Raw genomic sequence first — 22,835 nt, forward strand, 5'->3', positions numbered from 1 at the left:
ATAATACTTGAATTTATGAAAATGACCCACCTGAATGATGATTGTTTAGAAATAGTTGTTCATGATCCCTTGATTGTCCTGAACAGTTAAACTGCCTGCCGTTCTTCAAAAAAAATCCTTCAGGTCCCACAAATTCTTTGGTTTTTCAGCATTTTTGCGTGTTTGAACTCTTTCCAACAATGACTGTATGATTTTGAGATCCATCTTTTTATACTGAGGACAACTGAGGGACTCATATGCAACTGTTACAGAAGGTTCAAACACTCACTGATGCTTCAGACAGAAAAACAATGCACTAAGAGTTGGGGGGTGAAAACTTTTTGAATTTGAAGATCAAGGTAAATTTAACTTATTTTGTCATCTGGGAAATATGTAAATATCTTCTGTAGCTTCTGAAGGGCAGTACTATATGAAAAGAAATATGGTATTTAGGCAAAATAAGAAAACTGTACACATCTTCTTTCTGTTCAAAAGTTTTCACCCCCCGGCTCTTAATACATCATGATTCCTTCTGAACCATCAGTGAGCATTTGAACCTTCTGTAATAGTTGCATATGAGTCCCTCAGTTGTCCTCAAGTTGAAAAGATGGATCTCAAAATCATAGTCTTTGTTGGAAAGGGTTTAAATACACAGAAATGCTGAAAAACCAAAGAATTTGTGGGACCTGAAGGATTTTTCTTAAGTTTACCTGTTCAGTACAAACAAGGGACTCATGAACAACTATCACTAAACAAAAAAACACAGCTGTGGATCATTCAGGTAACAACACAGTCACAGTACTAAGAATCATGGTATGTAAACTTTTGAAAGGGGTCATTTTTAGAAATTCAACTATTATTTTCTCTTGTGGACTAAATGTAAACTTCTTTCATGTGAAATATCTTATTCAGGTCAGTATTAAATAAAAAATATCCTGCATTTTGTATGACACCCCTTAATTTGGTAAAATAAATAACATTTTGCAGATTCCGCAAGGTGTATGTAAACTTTTGATTCAAGCGTATATGGTCTGATGTTCTACTTTAGCCTTCTAGCTTTTTTCCATTGCTTCCTTATGGCTGTAGATTCCCTGCCATTTTCGACCAACCACACTCTCCTGACATTCCAGCACCATGTGTGTTGCTGTAGTACCACAAAAAGAGGATGGCAGATGAGGAATTTTACTGGCATCCCACAACCCTTCAAAGCAACCCCAAATCCACCACAAATTAGGCATGACCATCGGACCTTTCGGCTTGAAAGACACATGACAAACATGAAGAGTCCAGGCCAGGCACAGCTGACTAACTGTAATCCAGCCCTAGGCTTGGAGCTTGAAGAAAGGATCATTCCAAGGAGGGGTGTGGGGCCTGTTATTGCTGCAGCCTAGGGTGACCATGAACAATATGTTGGGTGTCATATTTTTGCTCTGATCTAGTGTAACTTCTCATGCCAAATCCATTTCTTGTTATGGTTTTCCTTCTCAATGAACCAGAAATGATTCAAAATTAGTTCAGAGGTCCTTTTCCAAATGGCACCCTCATCCCTCGTTGTCCTCCAAGTTAATACTGTACCACATGAATTGTTGGGTAGTTGGGTATCTCATTTTCTCCTCCAATTTTGAAATTATCCGATGTTGTTTTTAGGGCTGTGTATTGCCAAGAATCTGGCTATACGATACGTATCACGATACAGGGGTTGCGATACGATATGTTGTGATACTTTGCGATACTGTAAACAAGGTGATATATTGGTATAATTCTTATTTCATGAATAGGACATAATTTTAGGAAAGCTGTAATTAAGAACATTAGAATTAGAATCATATGCAAACCATTCAGTGTTACTGAATCACTTTTTGTGCAGTACGAGTAAAGGGGGAAAATAAAGTGCTTGCAAGATTCTTTAGTTATTAAATGTATAAAATGTAAGCTTTTAGAAACAGACCATATATATTTTTAGACCCTGCTTTACAATTTAAATTTATAATTGTAACCCTGTCAGATCATTTTGATCTTTGAACTTAAGAATTACATCTAATATCAATAAAAAAAAAGTGCTTGGAGGATTCCTAAAGAAAATAAAAGTTTTATCTGTTAAATACAGATATTGGACATTCTGAGAACCTTTTTGTTCTGAGAATTTCGCAAGTTCTGGATTTCGCAAGCCGAAATGACGCCACACTTTACACTGAGGCTTTACACTTCATCCTCCATTAACGCTAACATTAGTGGCGTCCCCTTATGCTAGTATTTCCTGTCACTGTTTAAGTTCAGAGATGAGACGACTGCAATCTAGCGATCAGGATATACAGTCAAAACGAAGCAACTGTCATGAATCTTGTATGTTTTTTTTTTTTTTTTTTTTAAATATCAGTCCATTTTTGAGAATCAATACAGTATCGCCAAACAAAATATTGTGATACACACGTGTATCGATATTTTCTTACACCCCTAGTTGTTTTATCTTTTTTTGTTAAGGGTTTTTGATTTCGCTTTGTAAACCCTATTGATACTTCCACCTACATCACACGTGACCTAAAGCGTGAAGTCGAGCTAATGCAAGATGAGCATTTGTGGTTAAGAAGTAAACGTGAGTGACTTTCTTCTTTGGAAAAAGATATTTCGAAGAATGTTTTGTCCATACAGAGAGAGTCTAAATTACCATTGGACGCCACTGGCTTACATTGTATGAACAAAAACATTTCTTTTATTATCTAATGTACTTCTTCATAAGCTTCATTCTTTTCTCAATCCATTCCTTTGTGTTTTCTGTGTTTCTTTCCTCAGTGAGTTCACCAGTGGACCTGCTCATAATGCAGGCTTTGTGTTGGGTCCATGATGACCTGAACCAGGTGGACATCAGCAGCTACGTTCTCAAGGTCTGCGGACAGGAGGAGGTTTTACAGAAGTGAGTTCGTAATTTACCATCTCTCTCTTTTCCTTTTGGAGGCATTCTGTCGTATTACATAAACAAGTGCCCTGCCAACATTCCTTGAAAACGGGGTTATTTTCCTTTAATTGTGCTAGGGAAATGTTTCCTTTTTACCCACACCATTGGAAGAGCAGAAGCAGCAGTTCTAGGGAAGGGTTTGCCTGCCCTAATAAGGAACAGGGGGAATGGGCAAAAAACAAATTCCAAGCGCTAGGAAGAACTGAGTATGTAATGCAAGGCATCCTCCCTTAGTTACCATGGGTGTACCATGTTATTCACGTTCAATGGAGAGTTTTGAAAGGCCTTAGTTTCTTATTATGTTAAGGTAGAGTTCCTCAGTGTCTGGTTCAGTGATGACTGTCGTGTCCTCATTTGACTTTGGTAAGTTGATACTAGTGATTACGACCCTGCTCTGGGCTTCCAAAGCACAGTCATCCCGGACTCATCTCCTACCCTGAAATATTCTTAGACTGCGTTCTCAAAAAAAGACACATTTTGTTGTTTAGTTTTGCTTTTTGTATATATTAAATGTTTGGGTATGATTGTTTGTAATGTTTTTGAGAGACATCTCTTATGTCTCTCACCATGGTTTCATTGATTGATCAAAAATACAGTAAAAACGGTAATACTGTGAAATATTATTACAATTCAGAAAAACGGTTTTCTATTTTTGTGTATTTTAAATGTAGTTTATTAATGCATTGGTAAAGCTGAGTTTTTAAAAGTCATTGCTCCATTCTTTGGAGTCACATGATCCTTGAGAAGTCATTCTAATATGCTGGTAACATTTCTTATTTATTATCAGTGTTGAAAAGAATTATGCTGCTTAATAGTTTTTGTAAAAAACCAAGATACTTTTTTTATTTGATTTAATATACAGTTCAAAAGAGCAGCATTTATTTGAATGTATTTATTTTATTTTTGTTGCCTTATTGATGTCTTTTCTGCCACTTTTGATCAATTTAATGCATCCTTGGTAAATAAAAGCAATAATTTCAAACTTAATCTTAGAAACAGCAAACTTTGAAATGGTAGTTATTACAATTATTATTATTATTATACACTACCAGTCAAAAGTTTTTGAACAGTAAGATTTTTGATGTTTTTTTTAAAGAAGTCTCTTTAGCTCACCATGGCTGCATTTATTTGATGTAAATTACAGCAACGCAAGTATAATTTTGAAATATTTTTACTATTTAAACAAACTGTTTTCTGCATTAATATATTTTTAAATGTAATTTATTCCTGTGATTTCAAAGCTGAATTTTTAGTATCATTACTGCAGTCACATGATCCTTCAGAAATCATTCTAATATGCTAATTTGCTGTTCAAGAAACATTTATTATTATTATTATTATTATTATTATCATTATTATTATTATTGTTGTTGTTGGTGTTATCAATATTTAAAACAGTTGAGTTCCTTTTTTCAGGATTCTTTGATAAGCAGAAACATCCAAATATCAGCATTTATCTGAAATAAAATGCTTTTGTAACATTATACACTATATCATTCAAAAGCTTGAAGTCAGTGTTTTTTTTTTTTTGGAAAAGAAATTGTAGAAATTAATACTTTTATTTAGCAAGGATGCTTTAAATTGATCAAAAGTGATGATAAAGACATTTATAATGTTACAAATGATTTCTATTTAAGATAAATGCTGTTCTTCTGAACTTTTTATTCAACAAAGAAACCTGAAAAAATTACACTTGACTATTTTCAACGTAATAATAATAATAATAATAAAAAATCATGTTTTTGAGCAGCAAATCAGAATATTAGAATGATTTCTGAAGGATCATATGACTGGAGTAATGATGCTAAAAATCAGCTTTGAAATCACAAATAAATTACATTTTTAAGTATATTCAAATAGAAAACAGTTATTTTAAATAGTAAAAATATTTTAAAATCTTACTGTTTTTGCTGTACTTTGGATCAAATAAATGCAGGATTTGTAAGCAGAAAAGACGACTTTAAAAAAACTTACTGTTCAAAAACTTTTGACCGGAAGTGTATAAAGTTGAGGTACCATTTAGTTATTCATTGATTTATTCAGTTGTTATTTTTGGTTCTGCCCTATGTTTAAAGCATCTTTAACATTATCTTCCAGTAAACACAGTCTGGGCAGTCATGAGTACGTGCAGAACTGCAGGAAGTGGGAGACGGAGATCAAACTACAGCTTCTTTTTCTTAGCACAATGAGAAGAGATCTGGCTCGAACGGTAACTCAATTACAAAGGCTAGAATAAATAATTAGAATCTAGTTGTTAACTGCACTGCTGTCTTCCCAGGTAATAAACAGATATGCTTAATGTCTAAATATACTAATAATGTTTTCTCTATGTATTCTAACAGGCAGAAGATGACATCTCCCCCATTGTCTTGGAAAAATACCTTGGCCTAGTGGAGAGGCCGTTTAAAGAGGCAGTCACAAGGTAGGAATGTGCTCCATCTTATCTCCTGCCTCTACTAAAGGCTAGGAAAGCCATGGGTGGCCTTTGAAGTCTGATTGTGCTTGTTGATTTCTCTCATTCCTTTGCATGATTTTTTTTTTTTTTTTTTTTTTTTTTTTTCTGTAGAGAGGGTCTTGCTGAATACCTAGAAGGATATCATAAGCAGGTCAATCTCTGCCTTCAGAATGAGGTAACTTGGTATTTTGCAAGCTAAAACTGTATGAAAAGAAATAAAGAAGTGTTTGAAAAGACTTAAGTGTTTCTCATCTCTCTCTCATTAGAGCACCCAGTATAAAACAGTGGACAATGTGGTTCAGTCTGTTAAAAATCTGTGCTGTGCTCTGGATGAAATTGAGACACCAGCCATCAGCGATGCCATCAAGAGGCTCAAACGCTCTGTCAACCTTCCTAGAACACGTTCTCCAGAGGTCAGAGAACAGTCACTGTAAATTGTAGCTGATACTTATAAGCCAGTAACTATTGTCAAGTAACAAAAAAAAATCTAATTTGAAGGGATAGTTCACCCAAAAATTCTGTCATTTAATACTCACTCTCATGTCATTCCAAACCCATAAGACCTTCGTTCATCTTCAGAACACAAACTGAGATATTTTTGGTGAAATCTGAGAGCTTTCTGACCCTGCATAGACAGCAGTGCAACTGACACGTTGAATGTCCAGAAAGGTAGTAAGAATATTGTTAAAATAGTCCATGTGACATCAGTGGTTCAACTGTAATGTTAAGAAGGTACAGGGATACTTTTTGTGTGCAAAGAAAATAAAAATAAGCTTCATACCCAGTTGAACCACTAATATCACATGGACTATTTTAACAGTGTACTTACTACCTTTCTGTGCCTTGAACATTTCAGTTGCATTTCTGTCTATGCAGGGTCAGAAAGCTGTCAGATTTTTTAACTGTTTGCATATACATTCATAGAGCACTGTTTTGTTTTGCAGGCTGGTGCCACAAGTTCAGCTTCTACAGGTTCAGCTAATGGTAAGCACAGCTCCAAAAATCATCTCAAAGTCCCTCTCTTAAAAGGGAAGTATGTAATATTTAGCGGTTCAGGCCTGTAGCTCTGTTGTTTTGAATGGCTAAGGATCAGCAATCGCCACATAAAACTGATCGGGCAGACCAAACTGTAAGACGCAGAGACTTGAAACTTGGAGGGATGGTAGTACTCACACCCTCTACAACATCCCCTAAGCTCGCCCCAATTTTTTTTTTTTGAAAATCAGTACGCATGGTCTTGGTTCAAAGTGCCCCAATCGTCTATAAGGACATTTGCTTATCTCAAAAAACATGGCCACCATAGGCCAATGAACTTCAAGCACCTATTAGACAAGCTTAATGAATGAAACTTGGTGGGCCTGTTTGACTCATGACCCTAAAAGTCTAAAAAAAAATTGAAAGAAATCGGCCTCCGGGGGGGCGATATTGCATTTTTCAAGGGTGAAAATGATTGTATATTGTATATTGTGTTTTTTTTTTTTTTTTTTTTTTTTCACAAATATGCACAATATTTTTATCATATGATGGACCTCCTCTTTTCAAACGACTTTGCCTGTATAATCACTGCTGTCAATCAAAAGGTATGTTAAATTATTGAGAAGATGTAAAAAACCTACTTTTGCAAACTAGTCATAGGTTTTTCATTCAATTTGGAAAAAAAACACTGCAGTGCAATTCTCCGGACTCTTTAGTTCAATAATTATCTAAGAAAATATTGAAATTTTCCCTTTGGGAAGCTGTAACAGGGTCAGTTAGAAAATGGTCTGTCCAAATAAACCCAAAAGCCTATAAAGCCTAAATGAAAACTCAAAACTTCACGAAACCTGGTGAGCACATGCAACATGTGATTCTAAACAAGCATGCAAAGTTTTAGGGAAATCGGACCACAGCTGGTGCTATAACAGTCATAAATGTTAAAAAACATATTTTTATGGAACATTTTTGTGGTGATGCTAGTCATGCAGAAATTACACACTTTACCTTTACAGCTTTTCTTTTTTACCTATGCTGTACTCTGCTTTCTGTGATCCCCAGGTTATGCTAGCCCAGTGGAGGAGAGTCTAGATGGACTCACGGATGCTGTGTATGAGCTCACCAAGCTCTACTTGAGGTCTTTCTGTCCAACTACTCCTGGTTGCACGATGGAAGAGCACACGGAGGATGGGAGGGACAGCAAAGAGGCCTCAGGCACCACGGAGCACCTGCAGTTCACTCTGTTTGCCGTTCATGGCATTCCTGCTAACTGGGTCAGCAGGTAAGCCCTGTGTCCCTTTTAGTGTTTATGACATGAGTGATTCTGGAGCTGGTCTAAGCTTTAGCGTAAAGAGATAGTTCACCCAAACATGAAATTTCTGTCATTAATTACTCACTCTTACGACGTTCCAAACCCATAGGACCGCTCATGTTCAGAACACAAATTAAGATATTTTTGATGAAACTGTGATTGTGATACTCTCCATAATCATCGTGATACTCTCCATAATGGCGCTAGGGTGACATTGAGAGAAGAATTGTTGAATGAAGTTATTATTTTTTATGTTTGAGCACAAAAAGTATTCTTGTAGCTTCAGTATCCTTACGTTTCTGTGACCCTAGCTGTCTATGATGGGTCAGCTCTCGGATTTCATCAACAATATCTTAATTCGTGTTCCGAAGACGAACGAAGGTCTTGCGGGTTTGGAACGACATGAGGTTGAGTAATTAATGACAGAATTTTCCTTTTTGGGTGAACTATCCCTTTAATGCTTTCATAATCAAAAAAATGGATTAAAGAAACCCATTTACGCTTCCTGTTTTGGCATATCCAGCCCCACAGTCTAAATAAGCACTAAACGCTGTTTAATTCACTTCAGACTGATAATGACTCTGTTTAACAAACTCACAGCCAAGGTAAACTTCTCTACTTCTGTATCATTACACTGTTATTTCCTCCTAGATAATTTGAGTAATTTTGGGTCTGTGTTCTCTTGGAGCAATCAGCCTCAATAAATTATATCTGGACCATTTAACATTTAACCCAACTTGGAGAGCATAGAATCATATTATTCCCATTCACCACACTTAAAAATAATTGTATTCAACATGCTTTTAAACGGCCACCTATGAAAAATGTTGCAAGGAATGATGGCTGTGTCACAATATTAGTTTTTTCACAATATTACTGATTTTACTGTGTTTTTGATCAAATAAATGCAGCCCTGTTGAGTATAAAATATTTCTTCCAAAAACAAAACAACTTCAAAGCTTTTTGAATAGCTGTGTGTGTGTGTGTATTACACACTACCAGTCAAAAGTCTTTGAACAGTAAGATTCAAGACAAGAAGTTTCATCTGCTAACCATGCCTGCGTTTATTTCATCCAAAGTACAGCAAAAACATTAATATTTTTAAATATTTTTACTATTTGATAAAACTCTTTTTCTATTTGAATATATTTTAAAATGTAATTTTTTCCTGCGATTTCAAAGCTGAATTGTTAGCATTGAAATCATTTGGCAAAGTGATATGGACAATGTAATACGGTCAAGATGTGACTGGAACTACTTTAGCTGTGTGTTTCCCTGAAAATAATTGCACACCTTATAACCATAGTTCATCAGCCAATCAGATTCTTGCATTTAACAGCCCCCATAGTATAAATTAAAATAGTTGATACTCTATATCACCAAGGCAGTTTCTTCAATACTATTTTTTTTTTTAAGTCAGCGGAAGTGCATTAATCTTTGTTTTAGCATCACTGCGTAGTTTGCTTTATCTCTAGCTCTCTTATTTATCTAGCCTCAGCAGCAGCACTTATCTGCCATGGCCGAAATAGACTTGACTGGTGATTTCCATAACGAACAGTGAGAGCAGGCCGAGCTGGACAGAGAAAGAGGGGTGTGGTGTGTATTTGGAGGCAAAGGAGGGTCAAAGTTCTGCACCACTTGGTTCTGTATTTTGATCCAGTTCTCTAGAGGGAGAAGCTTTTATTTGTATCTAATTTTGCCCTTGAGGATGCTTTCTACCACAGTGCTCGTCATAGAGCCTATTTATAGCGGTATGAAAAATTTCCACAGGCCACACCAAAAGAGATTTTAAAATATGTATCCTTTGTGCCATCTATAATCCTAAAAATATTTGAACTTCGATTGGCCGATTGGTGAAAAACGTAAGCACATACTTTGGCATCGTTTGAAACGTATTTCAAACAAATGTTTGAATGAATATATACAAACCATTTTTTGTGTAAGTTGCTCCTAAAGTGAAACAAAAATGTTTTTATATCATATTCAGTCAAATTATGCTTTTGGCAATAGATAAGTACAGGCCAGTGTTTTCATTTTCCGTGCCGTAGAGTAATTTGTCCTTCCTGTTTTTGCAGTTTTGAAAAATACTACCTGATGTGTGCCCTGACCCACAACAACAGGAATCTCTTCAAGCCTGTCCAGTCCAAAAAAGTGGGAACCTACAAGAGTTTTTTCTACCACATCAAATGGGACGAACTGTAAGTGTTAATGCCCCTTAAACGTGCTGGCACACTACTTCCTGCAATTAGAGGGAAATCTGCAGGATTGCAGCCAGTTTCAGCTGTTGGTGACAACTTCCTCTGTTTCTTTAGGATAAATTTCCCTATTTCAGTGGCGCTGTTACCGCTGGAGGCCATGTTGAGTCTTTCTCTCTATGGGGTTCTCAACCAGAATGCGAACAACTCGCCAGACTCCAACAAGCAACGGAAGGGTCCGGAGCTTTTGGGAAAAGTGTCCATGCCTTTGTTTGATTTCAGAAGGCAAGTCATAAAACAGTACCTCAAATAAAAAAGATTTACCATTGAGAGTATTAGAGATTTTAATTTTTAATTGCCTTTATGTTTCACTCACAAAGTGAGAGAAGTCAGAGCTTTCAGTCAATTATGACTCTCCAGTTTATAATTACTAGGGATGGCATTATCAGTATCAGTAACTGTCTCGATGTCATCGTGGTCACATGATGATATGGAATGATAGGTCTTCATGCAAAAAGTGTAGTTTTTAAAACATATTTAAACTTCTTAATCTAAAATAAAAGGTCTTTGAAGTTGTGTTTTGGGCCATTATGCTTTGGCACAGTATCTGTCAAGCGAACTAAAACTGAAAGCACAATGTGACTTAATCCTGTCAAGTTTGTTTTCGCTGTGTGTTTCAGCGAAGCGCGTACTTCGTTCAAGCGATCAGCTCATGATCTGGTGTTTTCTGCGCCTCGGAACGGCTCCGTTCTTAGTGAATAAATGCAGTGAACTCGTTTATTGCTTTGCTGTGAGTTTAGCGCACGTTGGGAGCGCAATGACCACCAGTTATGCTTTTTCGTTGCAGATTATTACAGCATTTCATTAGATTTGTAGTGAGACTTGTTTTTGTAGTTTTCAGTTCAGGCGTAAAAGTGCAGTATGAATTGCTGATAGCTAGCAGTTTAAATGGATAACATTACTGCAGTCCAAATTAAAAAAAATCTCTTTTAAGTGTAGAAATTAGGAAAGAAGTATTGTAATTTCCCTACTGTAATTTAAATGATAAATAATATATCTATGAAAGATTCATTTTCAATTATTGTACAGTGCAATTGTTTTACAATATGTGACCCTGGACCACAAAACCAGTCTATATTTGTAGCAGTGCCCAAAAATACATTGTATGGGTCAAAATGATCAATGTATTTTTTTTAATGCCAAAAATCATTAGGATTTTAAGTAAAGATCATGTTCAATAAAGATATTTTGTACATTTCCTACTGTAAATATATTAAAACATTTTTGATTAGTAATATGCATTGCTAAGAGCTTAATATGGACAACTTTAAAGGTGATTTTCTCAGTATTTTTTAATTTTTTTCCTCCCTCAGATTTTCAAATAGCTGCATCTTGGCCAAATATTGTCCTATTCTAACAAACCATACATCATTTGATCACATATGGTTATTACTGTCATAGGAATAATAATAATATAAAATTGTTATTATTATATTCTAATTTGTTTGGCTTCCTAAAACACCAGTGAGACAGTATAAGACAAATAAAAAGAGGGTTGAGTTCCCTTTGAAGTTTAGGTACAAGTCAATTCACTGACTTTTTTCCTTAGTTAAGAACATGGGTTTGAACTCTTAATTTTGAACTGTCAAAGGGTATTAGATAGAATAATTTAACTATAAAATGTACAAATTTGTCTATCGCAATAAATATACCATTGTAGACTTCATATCGAGATATTATCGTATTGTGAGATTTTGATATCGTTGCAATCCCTAATAATTACAAGTTTGACAAATTTACACTCAGAATCTTGTAATTATGGCAATTCCTGTATGACAGCACAACATGACCATTATATATTGGAATGCCTGTGCTAGGTTAATAAATTTGAGACTGCAGTTAATAAGTAATATAAACATGACTTCCTGCATTTTGTGTTTCAGGGTGCTGTCAAGAGGTAGCATGCTGCTAAGTTTGTGGACGTCTTCTCAAGTCCTTCAGCCTGGAGCTGCTGGCAAGGGGAGGAATCCTTCAGAACGGATCATACTTCAGGTTCTTTTATCTCCACTTTTTTTTCCATCTAGAGTCAGTTGCTCTTCACTGACATTGACACTCAGAGTTGGGGAAGTTACTTTGGAAATGTTATAGGTTACAGATTACTAGTTACCCTATTTAAAATGTAATAGGAAGTGTAACTATTTCAGTTACTTTATTAATGTTACTGATTACTTTTTGATTATTTTTCTAAATTTTCAACTATTAATCATTTTGAAACCTTTAAAGCAGGCAGGGTAAACTTTACACTAGGGCAAAATCCTTCATCACTTGAATTAAGATTATAATCATTTGATTTTAAAGCACAGCCACTGCAAAGTCAGACTTGAACATCTCTTTTTACTTCAAGATCATTCTGAGGTTAAGTCATGATTTAAAATCCTAACAAGATATAGTTTAATAGCTATGATACTGTTTTTGAAATCAAATCTTTGCATAGCTATAACAAGAAAAACAGTGGAATCTACAGATTACAGTTACATTTGTAATTAAATTATGTAACTCTGTTACATGTAACTAATTACTCCACAACACTGCTGATACTTAAATATTATTGTTTGATCCCACACAGGTTGACTTCCCCAGTCCAGCGGTGGATGTGCTCTATGTTGGTCCTCAGGAGAACGGCTGCCCAGACCCACAGTCTCTAGAGCCACTTGATCCAGGAGATCGAAGTGAGATAGAAAAACTCTGTGCACGAGCATCTGCTTTTGGGTAGGTTTGCATCACAAAAAAAGACCTCATGGCATAATGCGGATTTGCCTTTCATGAAGGAAATGCCAGGGCTTGCTAAAGCTTAGTGGTCGTTTGTAGGCTCTGATTCTGGCTTTTGTTAAATGTCTTGTTTGAGCATCATAATAAGCCTAAGTAGCATATGAACTGAACATGATTTCAGATATGGAGGATAAGAGAGCCTTTGAGAGCATTGTGTAATTAAATTAGTTCCGCCTAGTTACTCCAATTATATGGATCCCCTTCAGCTTGCTTATCTTATTTGAGGGTTTTAATTGAATTGAGAATGAAGTGATTTTGAGCTTCTCAGAGTATAAACACTTCTATTAAATAGACATGGACATCATTAAGCCATTTCACAACACTCGGGCCACTAAGGTTACAGTCATGCAGCAGCAGAATACGGGTTGTGGTCGGTTTTTAATATATATATATATATATGTATATATATATATATATATTTTTTTTTTTGAAGTGTCTTATGCTCACCAAGGTTGCATTTGTTTGATACAGTAAAACCAGTCTTTAGTGTCACATGGTCCTTCAGAAATCATTCTGATATGCCAATTTGGTACTCAAGTAGAAAACATTGATTCATTATTTCAGGTTTCTTGATGAATATGAGCATAATTAATTAATCATAAGTTTCTTTTAACAATGTAAAAGACTACTCTCAGCCTAGAGAAGGATATTTAAAGGGACAGTTCACCCAAAAATGAAAATTACTCCATGATTTACTCACCTTCGAGCCATCCTAGATGTGTTTGACTTTTTCCTTTTAGACAAATACAATCGGAGTTATATTAAAAATGTCTTGGCTCTTCCAAGTTTATAATGGCAGTGAATGGCTGTTGAGATTTTGAAGTCCAATAAAAGTGCATCCAACCATCATAAAAAGTACTCCATGCAGTTTCGGGGGGTTAATAAAGGGCTTCTGAAGCAAATTGATGTGTTTGTGTAAGAAAAATATCCATATTTTAAACTTTGTAAACTGTAATCTCTATCTTCTAACTGTCGTATGCATGTTTTTGTAAAACAAGGATTTGTAAAGAAAATGTCGGAGGATTTCGATATAAGCCAAGAGGAGACTGGTTATCCTTTGATGTAAACAAAAACTTGGTTCTCACGAGACTAGCATATTCTCACCAAAGCTTATAAAAGCTAGAGATTATGGTTTATAACATTTTAAATAAGGATAGTTTCCTTGTACAAACACATTGATTCGCTTCAGAAGGCCTTTATTAACTCCCTGGAGTTGTGTCGAGTATTTTTATGATGGATGGATGCACTTCATTGGACTTCAAAATCTCAACAGCCATTCACTGCCATTATAAAGCTTGGAAAAGCCAAGACATTTTTTAATATAACTCTGATTGTATTTGTCTGAAAGAAGAAAGTCATAAACACCTAAGATGACTTTTTTTGTCAAAAACAGACATTTGATTCACTTCTGTCTTCTTATGTATGTACAGGACAGTTTTTGAGTCATGCTGTTTAAGAGAATCATTTAGTTTTTTAATATGATTAACTTTTTAGAGGTTTTCTTGTAAAGATAGCAAAAGTGAACTTGATTCTCTCCAGTGAAAACAAACTTGGACTTCCCTGTGACTTCAGAATAAATCTCTATTGATAAGTAGACAGTGCAGTTGAAAAACAGACAGTTGTCAGGCCTTGTTTAGTATGCTCTGCTGAAAATGCATCTCTCAGATGCAAAACAGAAAGCTCAGTCAGCTTTAAAACAGCCACACAACACTCAGCCTCAGACGGTGGGCAACGTTCCATGCTCATTTTGTGAGCATGTTTCTCTGAATGCCCACCAAGTGCCAACAGCTGCCGGGCCCCCAGCTTGACTGCCCATTTGCAGACGCATTTAAGAGGTGTGACTAGTTTCCTGTGCCTCTTATCTCTGGATCACGACTAAATCTTACTTTATGGTTCATGGATTAACGGTTTAGAGTGGCAGCTTCTTAGGTCAGTTTGAAGCCCGTAGAAAGTACCATCATTTCTAGAATATAAGTTGCTTTTTTTAATCATCTAAAACATGCTGCAGCTTTTATTCTGAAGTGGCTTACGTAATGCATTTTACAGCAAGCATGCAAAACATGTGCAGAGCACACACATTTGGAATCATGCCCATTGAGAGAGGTACTTGAGTCCAAGTTTATTTGTGCAGCGCATTTCCCACATACCGTCTTTCACTTTACACAAATTAGTTTAAGCTTTGTATATATAATTTTTATATATATTTTTAAATATAAGTTTATAATTAACGTCTAGAATGAATGCCACTATAATTTGTTTTATACTTAGATTTTTCGTTCCTGTTTGGTTCTGAATACTTAAATGTATAGGATTTGTTGTGAATTTTTTTTTAAAATTTTTATAGTGTTTGTAAACATTATACTTATATTTAGTTCTGACTTGTGTTCTAGAAAGTACAGTGCCTTGCGAAAGTATTCATACCCCGTTATTTTATTTTATTTTTTTTTTTACATTTTGTTGCTGCTGTTATTTTTTTTCCACATCAGTCTACACTCCATACATCATAATGGCAAAGCAAAAAAACAGGTTTTTAACAGCTTTGCAAATTTATTAAAAATTAAAAACTGGAAGAAAATGAAGTTTGAAACAACCACAACTTTTCCTAGAACTGGCCTCCTGGCCAAACAATTGATGGAGAGGGGCTTTGGTTATACTGGTGACCAAGAAGCTGATGGTCACTCTAGTTGAGCCCCTTGATCATATATGCAGATGGGAAAAACTTATAGAAGGACAAACATCACTGGAACACACCACCGATCTGGGCTTTATGGTAGTGTGGCAAGACTCAATCCTCTCCTCAGTAAAGACACACGAAAACACACTTGGAATTTGCAAAAAAGCACCTAAAGGACCCTTAGACTATGCAAAACAAATTCTCTGGTCTGATGAACCTCAATTCCAAGCGTCACGTTTGAAGGAAACCAGGAAAGGAATCCTAGCATCCCAAAAGTAAAGTGTGGTGGGGGGCAGGGAGTGAGGGATTTGTCAGAGTAGAAAAAAGCTCAATGTACCAAAATATTGAAATAAAAATGGGAACTTGAAACCCAGTCCAGAGCATTAAGAACCTCAGAGTGGGCAGAAGGTTCACTTTCCAACAGGACAATGACCCTAAGCACACAGCAAAAATGACTTAAAAACAACTCTGTGAATGTCCTTGAGTGACCCAGCCAGAGCCTTGGCTTGAACGCAATCAGACATTTCTGGAGAAACCTGAAAATGTTTGGCAGCCCCCATCCAAGCTAAAAGAGCTTGAGAGTTAAAGGGGTGAGGCGAAGAATGACAGATAACTGCCGAATGTTGATGTGCAAATCTTGTTGCATCATACCCAAAAAGACTTGAAGCTGTAAAGGTGCTTCAAATAAGTACTGAGTTACGTGTATGAATACTTATGCAATGAACTTATTTCACTTTTTTATTTTTAATTAATTAATGAAGTTGTGACAGTTCTGATTTTGCTTTGTCATTATGGTGCATGGAGTGTAGACTGATGTGGAAAAAAAGCTATTTAAAACAGTTTAACATAAGGCAGCAATATAACAAAACGTGAAAAAAAAAAATGAATGGGTATGAATACTTTCGCAAGGCACTGAATGATACTTTGTCTACTTTGACGTTACCCAGCATTTTTTTCCACCAGGCTGTCACAAGCAGACAAGCAGCTGCTCTGGGACCAGCGGTACTATTGTCGGGACTATGAATACAGCCTGCCCAAAATCTTGGCCAGTGCACCCAGCTGGGACTGGGGCAGTATGGGTGAAATCCACTCACTTCTGCACCACTGGCCCCCTTTGTCGCCTGTGTCAGCCCTGGAGCTCCTTGATTCAAAGTATGTATCTGTCCTGCTCCCTTTCTCCGTTTTATGGTCCACTTTCTCCTTTCCTTTTGTATTGCATAAGCTCATTTTTATCATATGACCTTTTTAATGTGTCACTTTGGTCGTATGATTTTTCTTTGTAATGTCTTACTTTCAAACTTTACATCATTTTTGACCACTTTATTGGTCTCATGACTTGCTTTATTGCTGTTCTGTTAAAGAGAGGGAGCTGAGCATGTGGTCAATGTTGTGCTTGGTTATGTGTTATATTCAGATTTGCTGACACAGAGGTGAGGAAAGTGGCCGTGAGTTGGATCGAGAGCAGCAGTGATGATGAGCTGGCTGACTATCTCCCTCAGCTGGTGCAGGTGCGCGCGCACACACACACACATTTATGCATATATCTTCTCTTATATAAACAGCTTGTCATAGTGCTTTCTATTGCTTTTTCTTGGTCATACACTTGAAAGGAACTACACTTAGTTTGAAAGAGAGTGCTTATTATGAAAGTAATATACTTAAAAAGAATATACTTAAAGAGAGAGTTCACCCAAAAATAATAATTCTGTCATTAATTACTCACCCTCATGTCGTTCTAAACCTGTATGACCTTTGTTCATCTTCGGAACACGAATGAAGATATTTTTGAAGATATTTTTGAAATCGAGAGCTTTTTGACCCTGTATAGACAGCAGCGCAACTGACATGTTCAAGGCCTAGAAAGGTAGTAAGGACATTTTTAAAACAGTCCATGTGACATCAGTGGTTCAACTGTGGTTATGAAGCTACAAGAAGCTTACTTTTTGTGTGCAAAGAAAGCAAAAATAACTTTATTCAGCCATTTCTTCTCTTCCACGTCAGTCTTCAAACGTGGTAGTTGTGTTGCTGACAAAATATCAAAAATATCTTAATTTGTGTTCCGAAGATGAACAAAGCTCTAATTGGTTTGGAACAACATGAGGGTCAGTAATTATTGACAGAATTTTAATTTTTGCGTGAACTGTGAACTTTATGCAATGTTTTCGGATGAATGATTACATGTTATTTACGATTAAATGAAAATGTCTTATAGTTTACATTTATATTAAATGCATTTATTATAATTAACTTTTCTGACCCACTTAAGTATGACTTAAAGGAGAACTCCGCTTCCAGAACAACAATTCACAAATAATTTACTCACCTCCTTGTCACCCAAGATGTTTGTCTTTCTGTCTTCAGTCGTGTAGAAATTATGGTTTTTGAGGAAAGCATTTAAGGATTTTTTCTCTATATAATGGACTTCTATGGTGCCCTGATTTTGAACTTCCAAAATGTAGTTTAAATGCAGTTTCAAAGGGCTCTAAACAACCCCAGCCGAGGAAGGGTCTTATCTAGTGAAACGATCTGTCGTTTTTTTCGGAAAATAAAATTTTTTATACTTTTTAAGCACAAAAGCTGGTGTAGCACAGGCTCTGGGATGCGCGTTCTGAACTACAGACCCAGTGTTTACAAAGCGAATGTGCAAAGATTAAGAAAGTGCAAGTAAGTCAAACGCTGCTTACAAACATAAAGGTGATGTTGTGTGATTCTGAAGTTGTAGGAGAAAATAAGATGGAGTTTTTCGCCATTCTCTACCTTTTTGAGCCGGAGTACACAGACGATGAACTCAGACGTGATTCGTAGTAGTGATGGGAAGTTCGGATCATTTTACCGACTCTGACCTTTGAGTCTTTAAGAATTGATTAGTTCATCTCTCGAGTCTTCGGGTTTGAGTCGTTCGTTCATCACTTGACAGCCCCATGAGATGAACAAACGACTCAAAACCCGAAGACTCGAAACAGGTGAACTAATTCCAGTACAGAACCTAATAGGATGTTGCACATGCGCAACTGAACGAATCACTCCCCGAGACGACTCGTTCTTCCTGAGTCACATTAAAGATTTGTTCAAAATGAACGAATCGTTCAAGAACGACCTATCACCAATTCGTAGCATTGTGGACGTGTGTCTCCGAGCCTGTGCTACACAAGCTTTTGTGCTTAAAAAGTATACAAATTTTTATTTTCTGAAAAAAAATAACTGATTTAAACTGCATTTTGGAAGTTCAAAATCAGGGCACCAATGAAGTCCATTATATGGAGAAAAATCCTGAAATCCATAATTTCTTTATGACTGAAGACAGAAAGACATGAACATCTTGGATGACAAAATTATTTGTAAAGTGTTGTTCTGGAAGTGGACTTCTCCTTTAAGTACATCTTTGTGTATTTTACATAATTCTATAGTTTTTGAAATATGCTTCAAATGCAATATCTGATGTACTGACAAGCATGTATGGTAAATTGCAGGCGGTGAAGTTCGAGTGTCACCTCAACAATGCCTTGGTGAATTTTCTGCTGTCTCGAGCTCTGGGAAATATCAACATTGCACATTATCTTTACTGGTAGGTTGTTTATTAAAAGAATCATATCATATTAGGACTGCCCCCTAATAGCCGACTAACTGTTTGTTGATGTGAAGAGGCTTGGTCAACCAAAATTTTATTAGTCACTTGTCGGCCACTGACGGACAGATCGTTAACTGCTGGTCTATGTGGTAATATAGTGCATCTGGCAGGGCAAACAGTCACCTATTGTTCATCAACCTCAAATATGGCTTTTCATCTGACAGATATATGTAGTAGCAACCTTACTTGGCCGCTCAATCTAATGTTGACCAAATGTGCAAAAATGTGCACCACTGAAGTGTCTGTGCGGAGTGTGGAAGCTGAACAGTAGCGCGCTCACTGCATGACAGATGGAGGCACTGTTGTGGTCACTTGCTCCTAAAATACTAATTTTTGGTTATACAGATAAGTAATATATCGTTTGAATCTGCAAAGACTGTTTATTTGTGTGCACTCACAATAACAGAGAAATGTTGTGCTTTTGAAAAATAACATGAAAAATATATCTATAGAGAGTGAAATGTCTACTTTTAAATGAACCAATTCAAATAGACAACAAATATTTTCAGATGTAATCAGTATGAAACATGCATACAGGCGCATCCCTACTACGGAGATGACGAATCAGTGTCGCCGACTTCTTCCCTTAAGCCGAAAACAAAGAAAGCACTAATTTATCAATAGATTATTAAAATGTTAATGCAGTCTCCTTGCTGTTTTTCCCTCACACATTCAGAATTATTATATCTGCACTGTGGCTTTTTTTGCATGCGCTTCAGCGCTTATTAGGCTATATAGGCAGTTAAAGCTTGTTATTATGATTTATATGATTTATTAATAAATGTGTGACTAATAGTCGACTAATGCTTAAAATGAACGACTGCTAGTTGACCAGAAAAATCTTTAGTTGAGGGCAAGCCTATATCATATAAATTTTAAGGGCGGTCAGTTCATTCAAATGTTTAATCCCTGTAATAATTTGTTTTAAGGAAATGCAGTCTATCAATGTTTTTGTGGTTTTGAGGTCTGAAACACTAATGTAATTCTTAAAGGGATACTTCAGCCAAAAATGAAAATTCTGTCATTATCAGGGTTGCCAGGTTTTCACAACAAAACCCTCCCAATTGCTTCTCAAAACTAGCTAAATCTAGTGTTAAGAGGGGTCCCCCATTAAAAATCACGTTCAGCAGGGTAAAAACGCGTTATGTTTAAGGGGTTTCCCTAGTAAAATTCGCATTCAAAGGGATAAATATCACATTATTGGGGTCGCTACAACCCACGGCAACTTTGTTAAAGTAGCCCAGTTCCGCAGGAAAACCACAGACCTGGCAACACTATTAATTACTAGTTACTAATTTCATCTTTAACTGTGTAATTAGATTACTGTACAAATTACTCTCTCCAAAAAGTATTTAATTACTTATTGCTAATTACTTCTAAATCCTATGTCATCCTCAACAAGTTAATGATACAAGGATATACGTAAAACGTTTGTTTTAATTCTTTCAAATAAATAATAGATGACTACATAAACTATTCTGGTCACACTTTAGATTAGGGTTCAATTCTCACTATTTATTAACTATTAACTATGACTTCTGTCTCAATATACTCCTGATTACTGCTTATTACAGTTTTGCCAATCTCCAATCCTTTTGTCCAATCTCTAGTCACATTTTCAAAACTCTAAACACAATTAGCACAACATCCGTCTGTTGTGACCATACCATTAACACAATTTGTGTTGTTTTCACACAATATGCAATCAATTATCATGTTTCTAAAATGCTTACATTTTCTTTTCATACAATGCTTACCCAAAACCAAAATCATGGATCTTTTTAGTCTTATTTACAAATGCTTAAACACACCATGTCAGAAATGAAGACCTAATGTTCCAAACCTTAAATATAGTATTAAGCTTCTACTTCTGCAACAACAACAGCTCAAAAGTATTGAAAAAATTCTCTCTATATAAAATACTGTAACAACTGATTAGCACCTTTAAGTAACAAGATCACTGAAATATTCCATTCTCAGTTTGAGAAATAGTCAGGTGTTGAAGCTCTTTCCATTACATCAACAACATAGAGTAAAAAAAAACTCTTTGATTTGGTTTTGTGGATGCAGAACAACACAAAAAATCAGAGAGAGAAATAAAATAATGCCTGGCAGAGGGAGAGCAGCAGTTCAGAAAAACAGGAGAAGAGTCAGGAGAGAGGACTAAGAATGTGTTGGACTGTGCATTTTTATGTTTGTTTTTTTCCCCCTTTACACATGTGAAACCTATGAAAGCTTATTTCTGCCATAGAATATAAAGGGTAATTTGACTTTTGTATATCACAATTCAGATTTTTTTTTTTTTTTTTTTTTGCAATTGTGAATTAACAGTTTCTCAAAATTCTGATAAAGTCTAATTTGCAAGATGTAAACTGACAATTCCAGTAGAAATCTGAATTGTGAGATCAAAAGATTACTGTTTTTATTTTATTTTTCTTATACTGTGACGGAAACAAGTTTGCATAGTAACCAAATGGTTGGATGTTGGATTTTTTTTTTGTACATTCTATAAAGTGACTCATTGACTCATTCAGTAGTATGTTGCCAAGAACAAACATTCAACACTTAAAAATGTTAAACGGGTTTCAGCTGAAGGTAAACTGAAGGCTAAATTACAGAAAAAAATATTAATTTTTATATTGTCTATTATATGCAGGTAGAACTGAAACATGACAAGCAATGCAGTTTGTGTAAAGCCATCAGTAGTTAGTATTTTGACAGTCACTGTACTATGATTGACTATATGTTTCTGTTGGCTAGAAACTAGTGGTAATGTTTTGACTGAATGACTCTATTTTGAATCAGGTTTGCTGTGTTTTGAAAGAGTTAGTACATGTAGAAAAGGGTATTCAGCATTTTGAAATGTAGAGTTTGTATTCATTTAACAAAATGTAGTTTTGGCCACAAAAGGTACTGTTTGGTTAATTGTGTGATGTAGGTGTGTTGCTGTGTTAAGAGTTTAGAAAAAGTACTTTAAGGATTGGTAAATGCTTGTTAGCAATTGAAAAAAACTGTAATGCTTAGTAGTTGTTAACTTTAAGAATTTGGTTGGAATTGGGTAGGATTAAGGATTTAGAATAGGGTCTTGCAGAATAAGACAATAATATGTGCTAATAACCAACTAGTTTATTGTGGGAATATGACACTAAAGTGTTGTCAGTATTCTTACTAACTTGGCAAATTATTTAAAGTGAGAAGGGGACATAAAAAGCATCTTTTAAAAATCCACTATTGTATTGTGTATATAAATGTTCTACAGTCTATACACAGTATTAAGCTAAATTACATAAGAAGTAACTTTAATTAAATTACATAAAAAATAAAGAGTAATCCCTTACTTTACTTTTTAGATTGATAGCATACTGTTAAACTTAATTTAACTTAAGATTTAGATACAGTCTGCTGGGCTCTGTTTGGATTTAGGCTGCTGAGGGATGCCGTGCAGGACCCAGCGTTCGGTCAGCGTTTTGACCGCATCCTTGGCGCGCTGCTGTGTCTGTGTGGGACTGGACTGAGGGCTGAGCTTGAGAAGCAGACCAGGCTTGTGCAGCTGCTGGGTGTTCTGGCCGAAAAAGTGAGGCAGGCGAGCAGCTCCACCCGACAGGTAAGCCATGGCTGACATTAAAGAATGTTTTGTAATTGTTTTATGATTTAAAATGCATCACAAAAATTGTGAAACATTCCTTTATAGATATGTTATTTTATTTAGAAGTTTTACACATGCATTGTACATGCATCAAAAGTTTGGGGTCAGTAAGATTTTTAACTTTATTAAAAAAAGTCTCTTATGCTCACCAAGACTGTGAAATATTATAATATTATGTTACGTCATTTATTT

At 35.7% G+C, this 22,835-nt stretch overlaps 1 protein-coding gene across 3 annotated transcripts in view; it reads left to right on the forward strand.

Moving 5' to 3' along the window:
- The window catches only part of pik3c2a (phosphatidylinositol-4-phosphate 3-kinase, catalytic subunit type 2 alpha), a 53,923-nt gene that overhangs the window by 19,424 nt on the left and 11,664 nt on the right, over positions 1-22,835 (forward strand). For all 3 annotated transcript variants that reach the window (XM_051135017.1, XM_051135016.1, XM_051135018.1), the window contains exons 5-19: positions 2,770-2,890; positions 5,030-5,141; positions 5,275-5,354; positions 5,499-5,562; positions 5,654-5,800; positions 6,332-6,371; positions 7,422-7,641; positions 9,747-9,869; positions 9,984-10,151; positions 11,810-11,918; positions 12,493-12,635; positions 16,333-16,521; positions 16,784-16,877; positions 18,840-18,934; positions 22,421-22,601. In XM_051135017.1, coding sequence (XP_050990974.1) covers positions 2,770-2,890; positions 5,030-5,141; positions 5,275-5,354; positions 5,499-5,562; positions 5,654-5,800; positions 6,332-6,371; positions 7,422-7,641; positions 9,747-9,869; positions 9,984-10,151; positions 11,810-11,918; positions 12,493-12,635; positions 16,333-16,521; positions 16,784-16,877; positions 18,840-18,934; positions 22,421-22,601 — 1,886 coding nt within the window. The remainder of the gene's footprint in view (positions 1-2,769; positions 2,891-5,029; positions 5,142-5,274; positions 5,355-5,498; positions 5,563-5,653; positions 5,801-6,331; positions 6,372-7,421; positions 7,642-9,746; positions 9,870-9,983; positions 10,152-11,809; positions 11,919-12,492; positions 12,636-16,332; positions 16,522-16,783; positions 16,878-18,839; positions 18,935-22,420; positions 22,602-22,835) is intronic.

The sequence above is a fragment of the Labeo rohita genome, chromosome 18, assembly GCF_022985175.1.
Source record: "Labeo rohita strain BAU-BD-2019 chromosome 18, IGBB_LRoh.1.0, whole genome shotgun sequence".
NCBI lineage: Eukaryota > Metazoa > Chordata > Actinopteri > Cypriniformes > Cyprinidae > Labeo > Labeo rohita.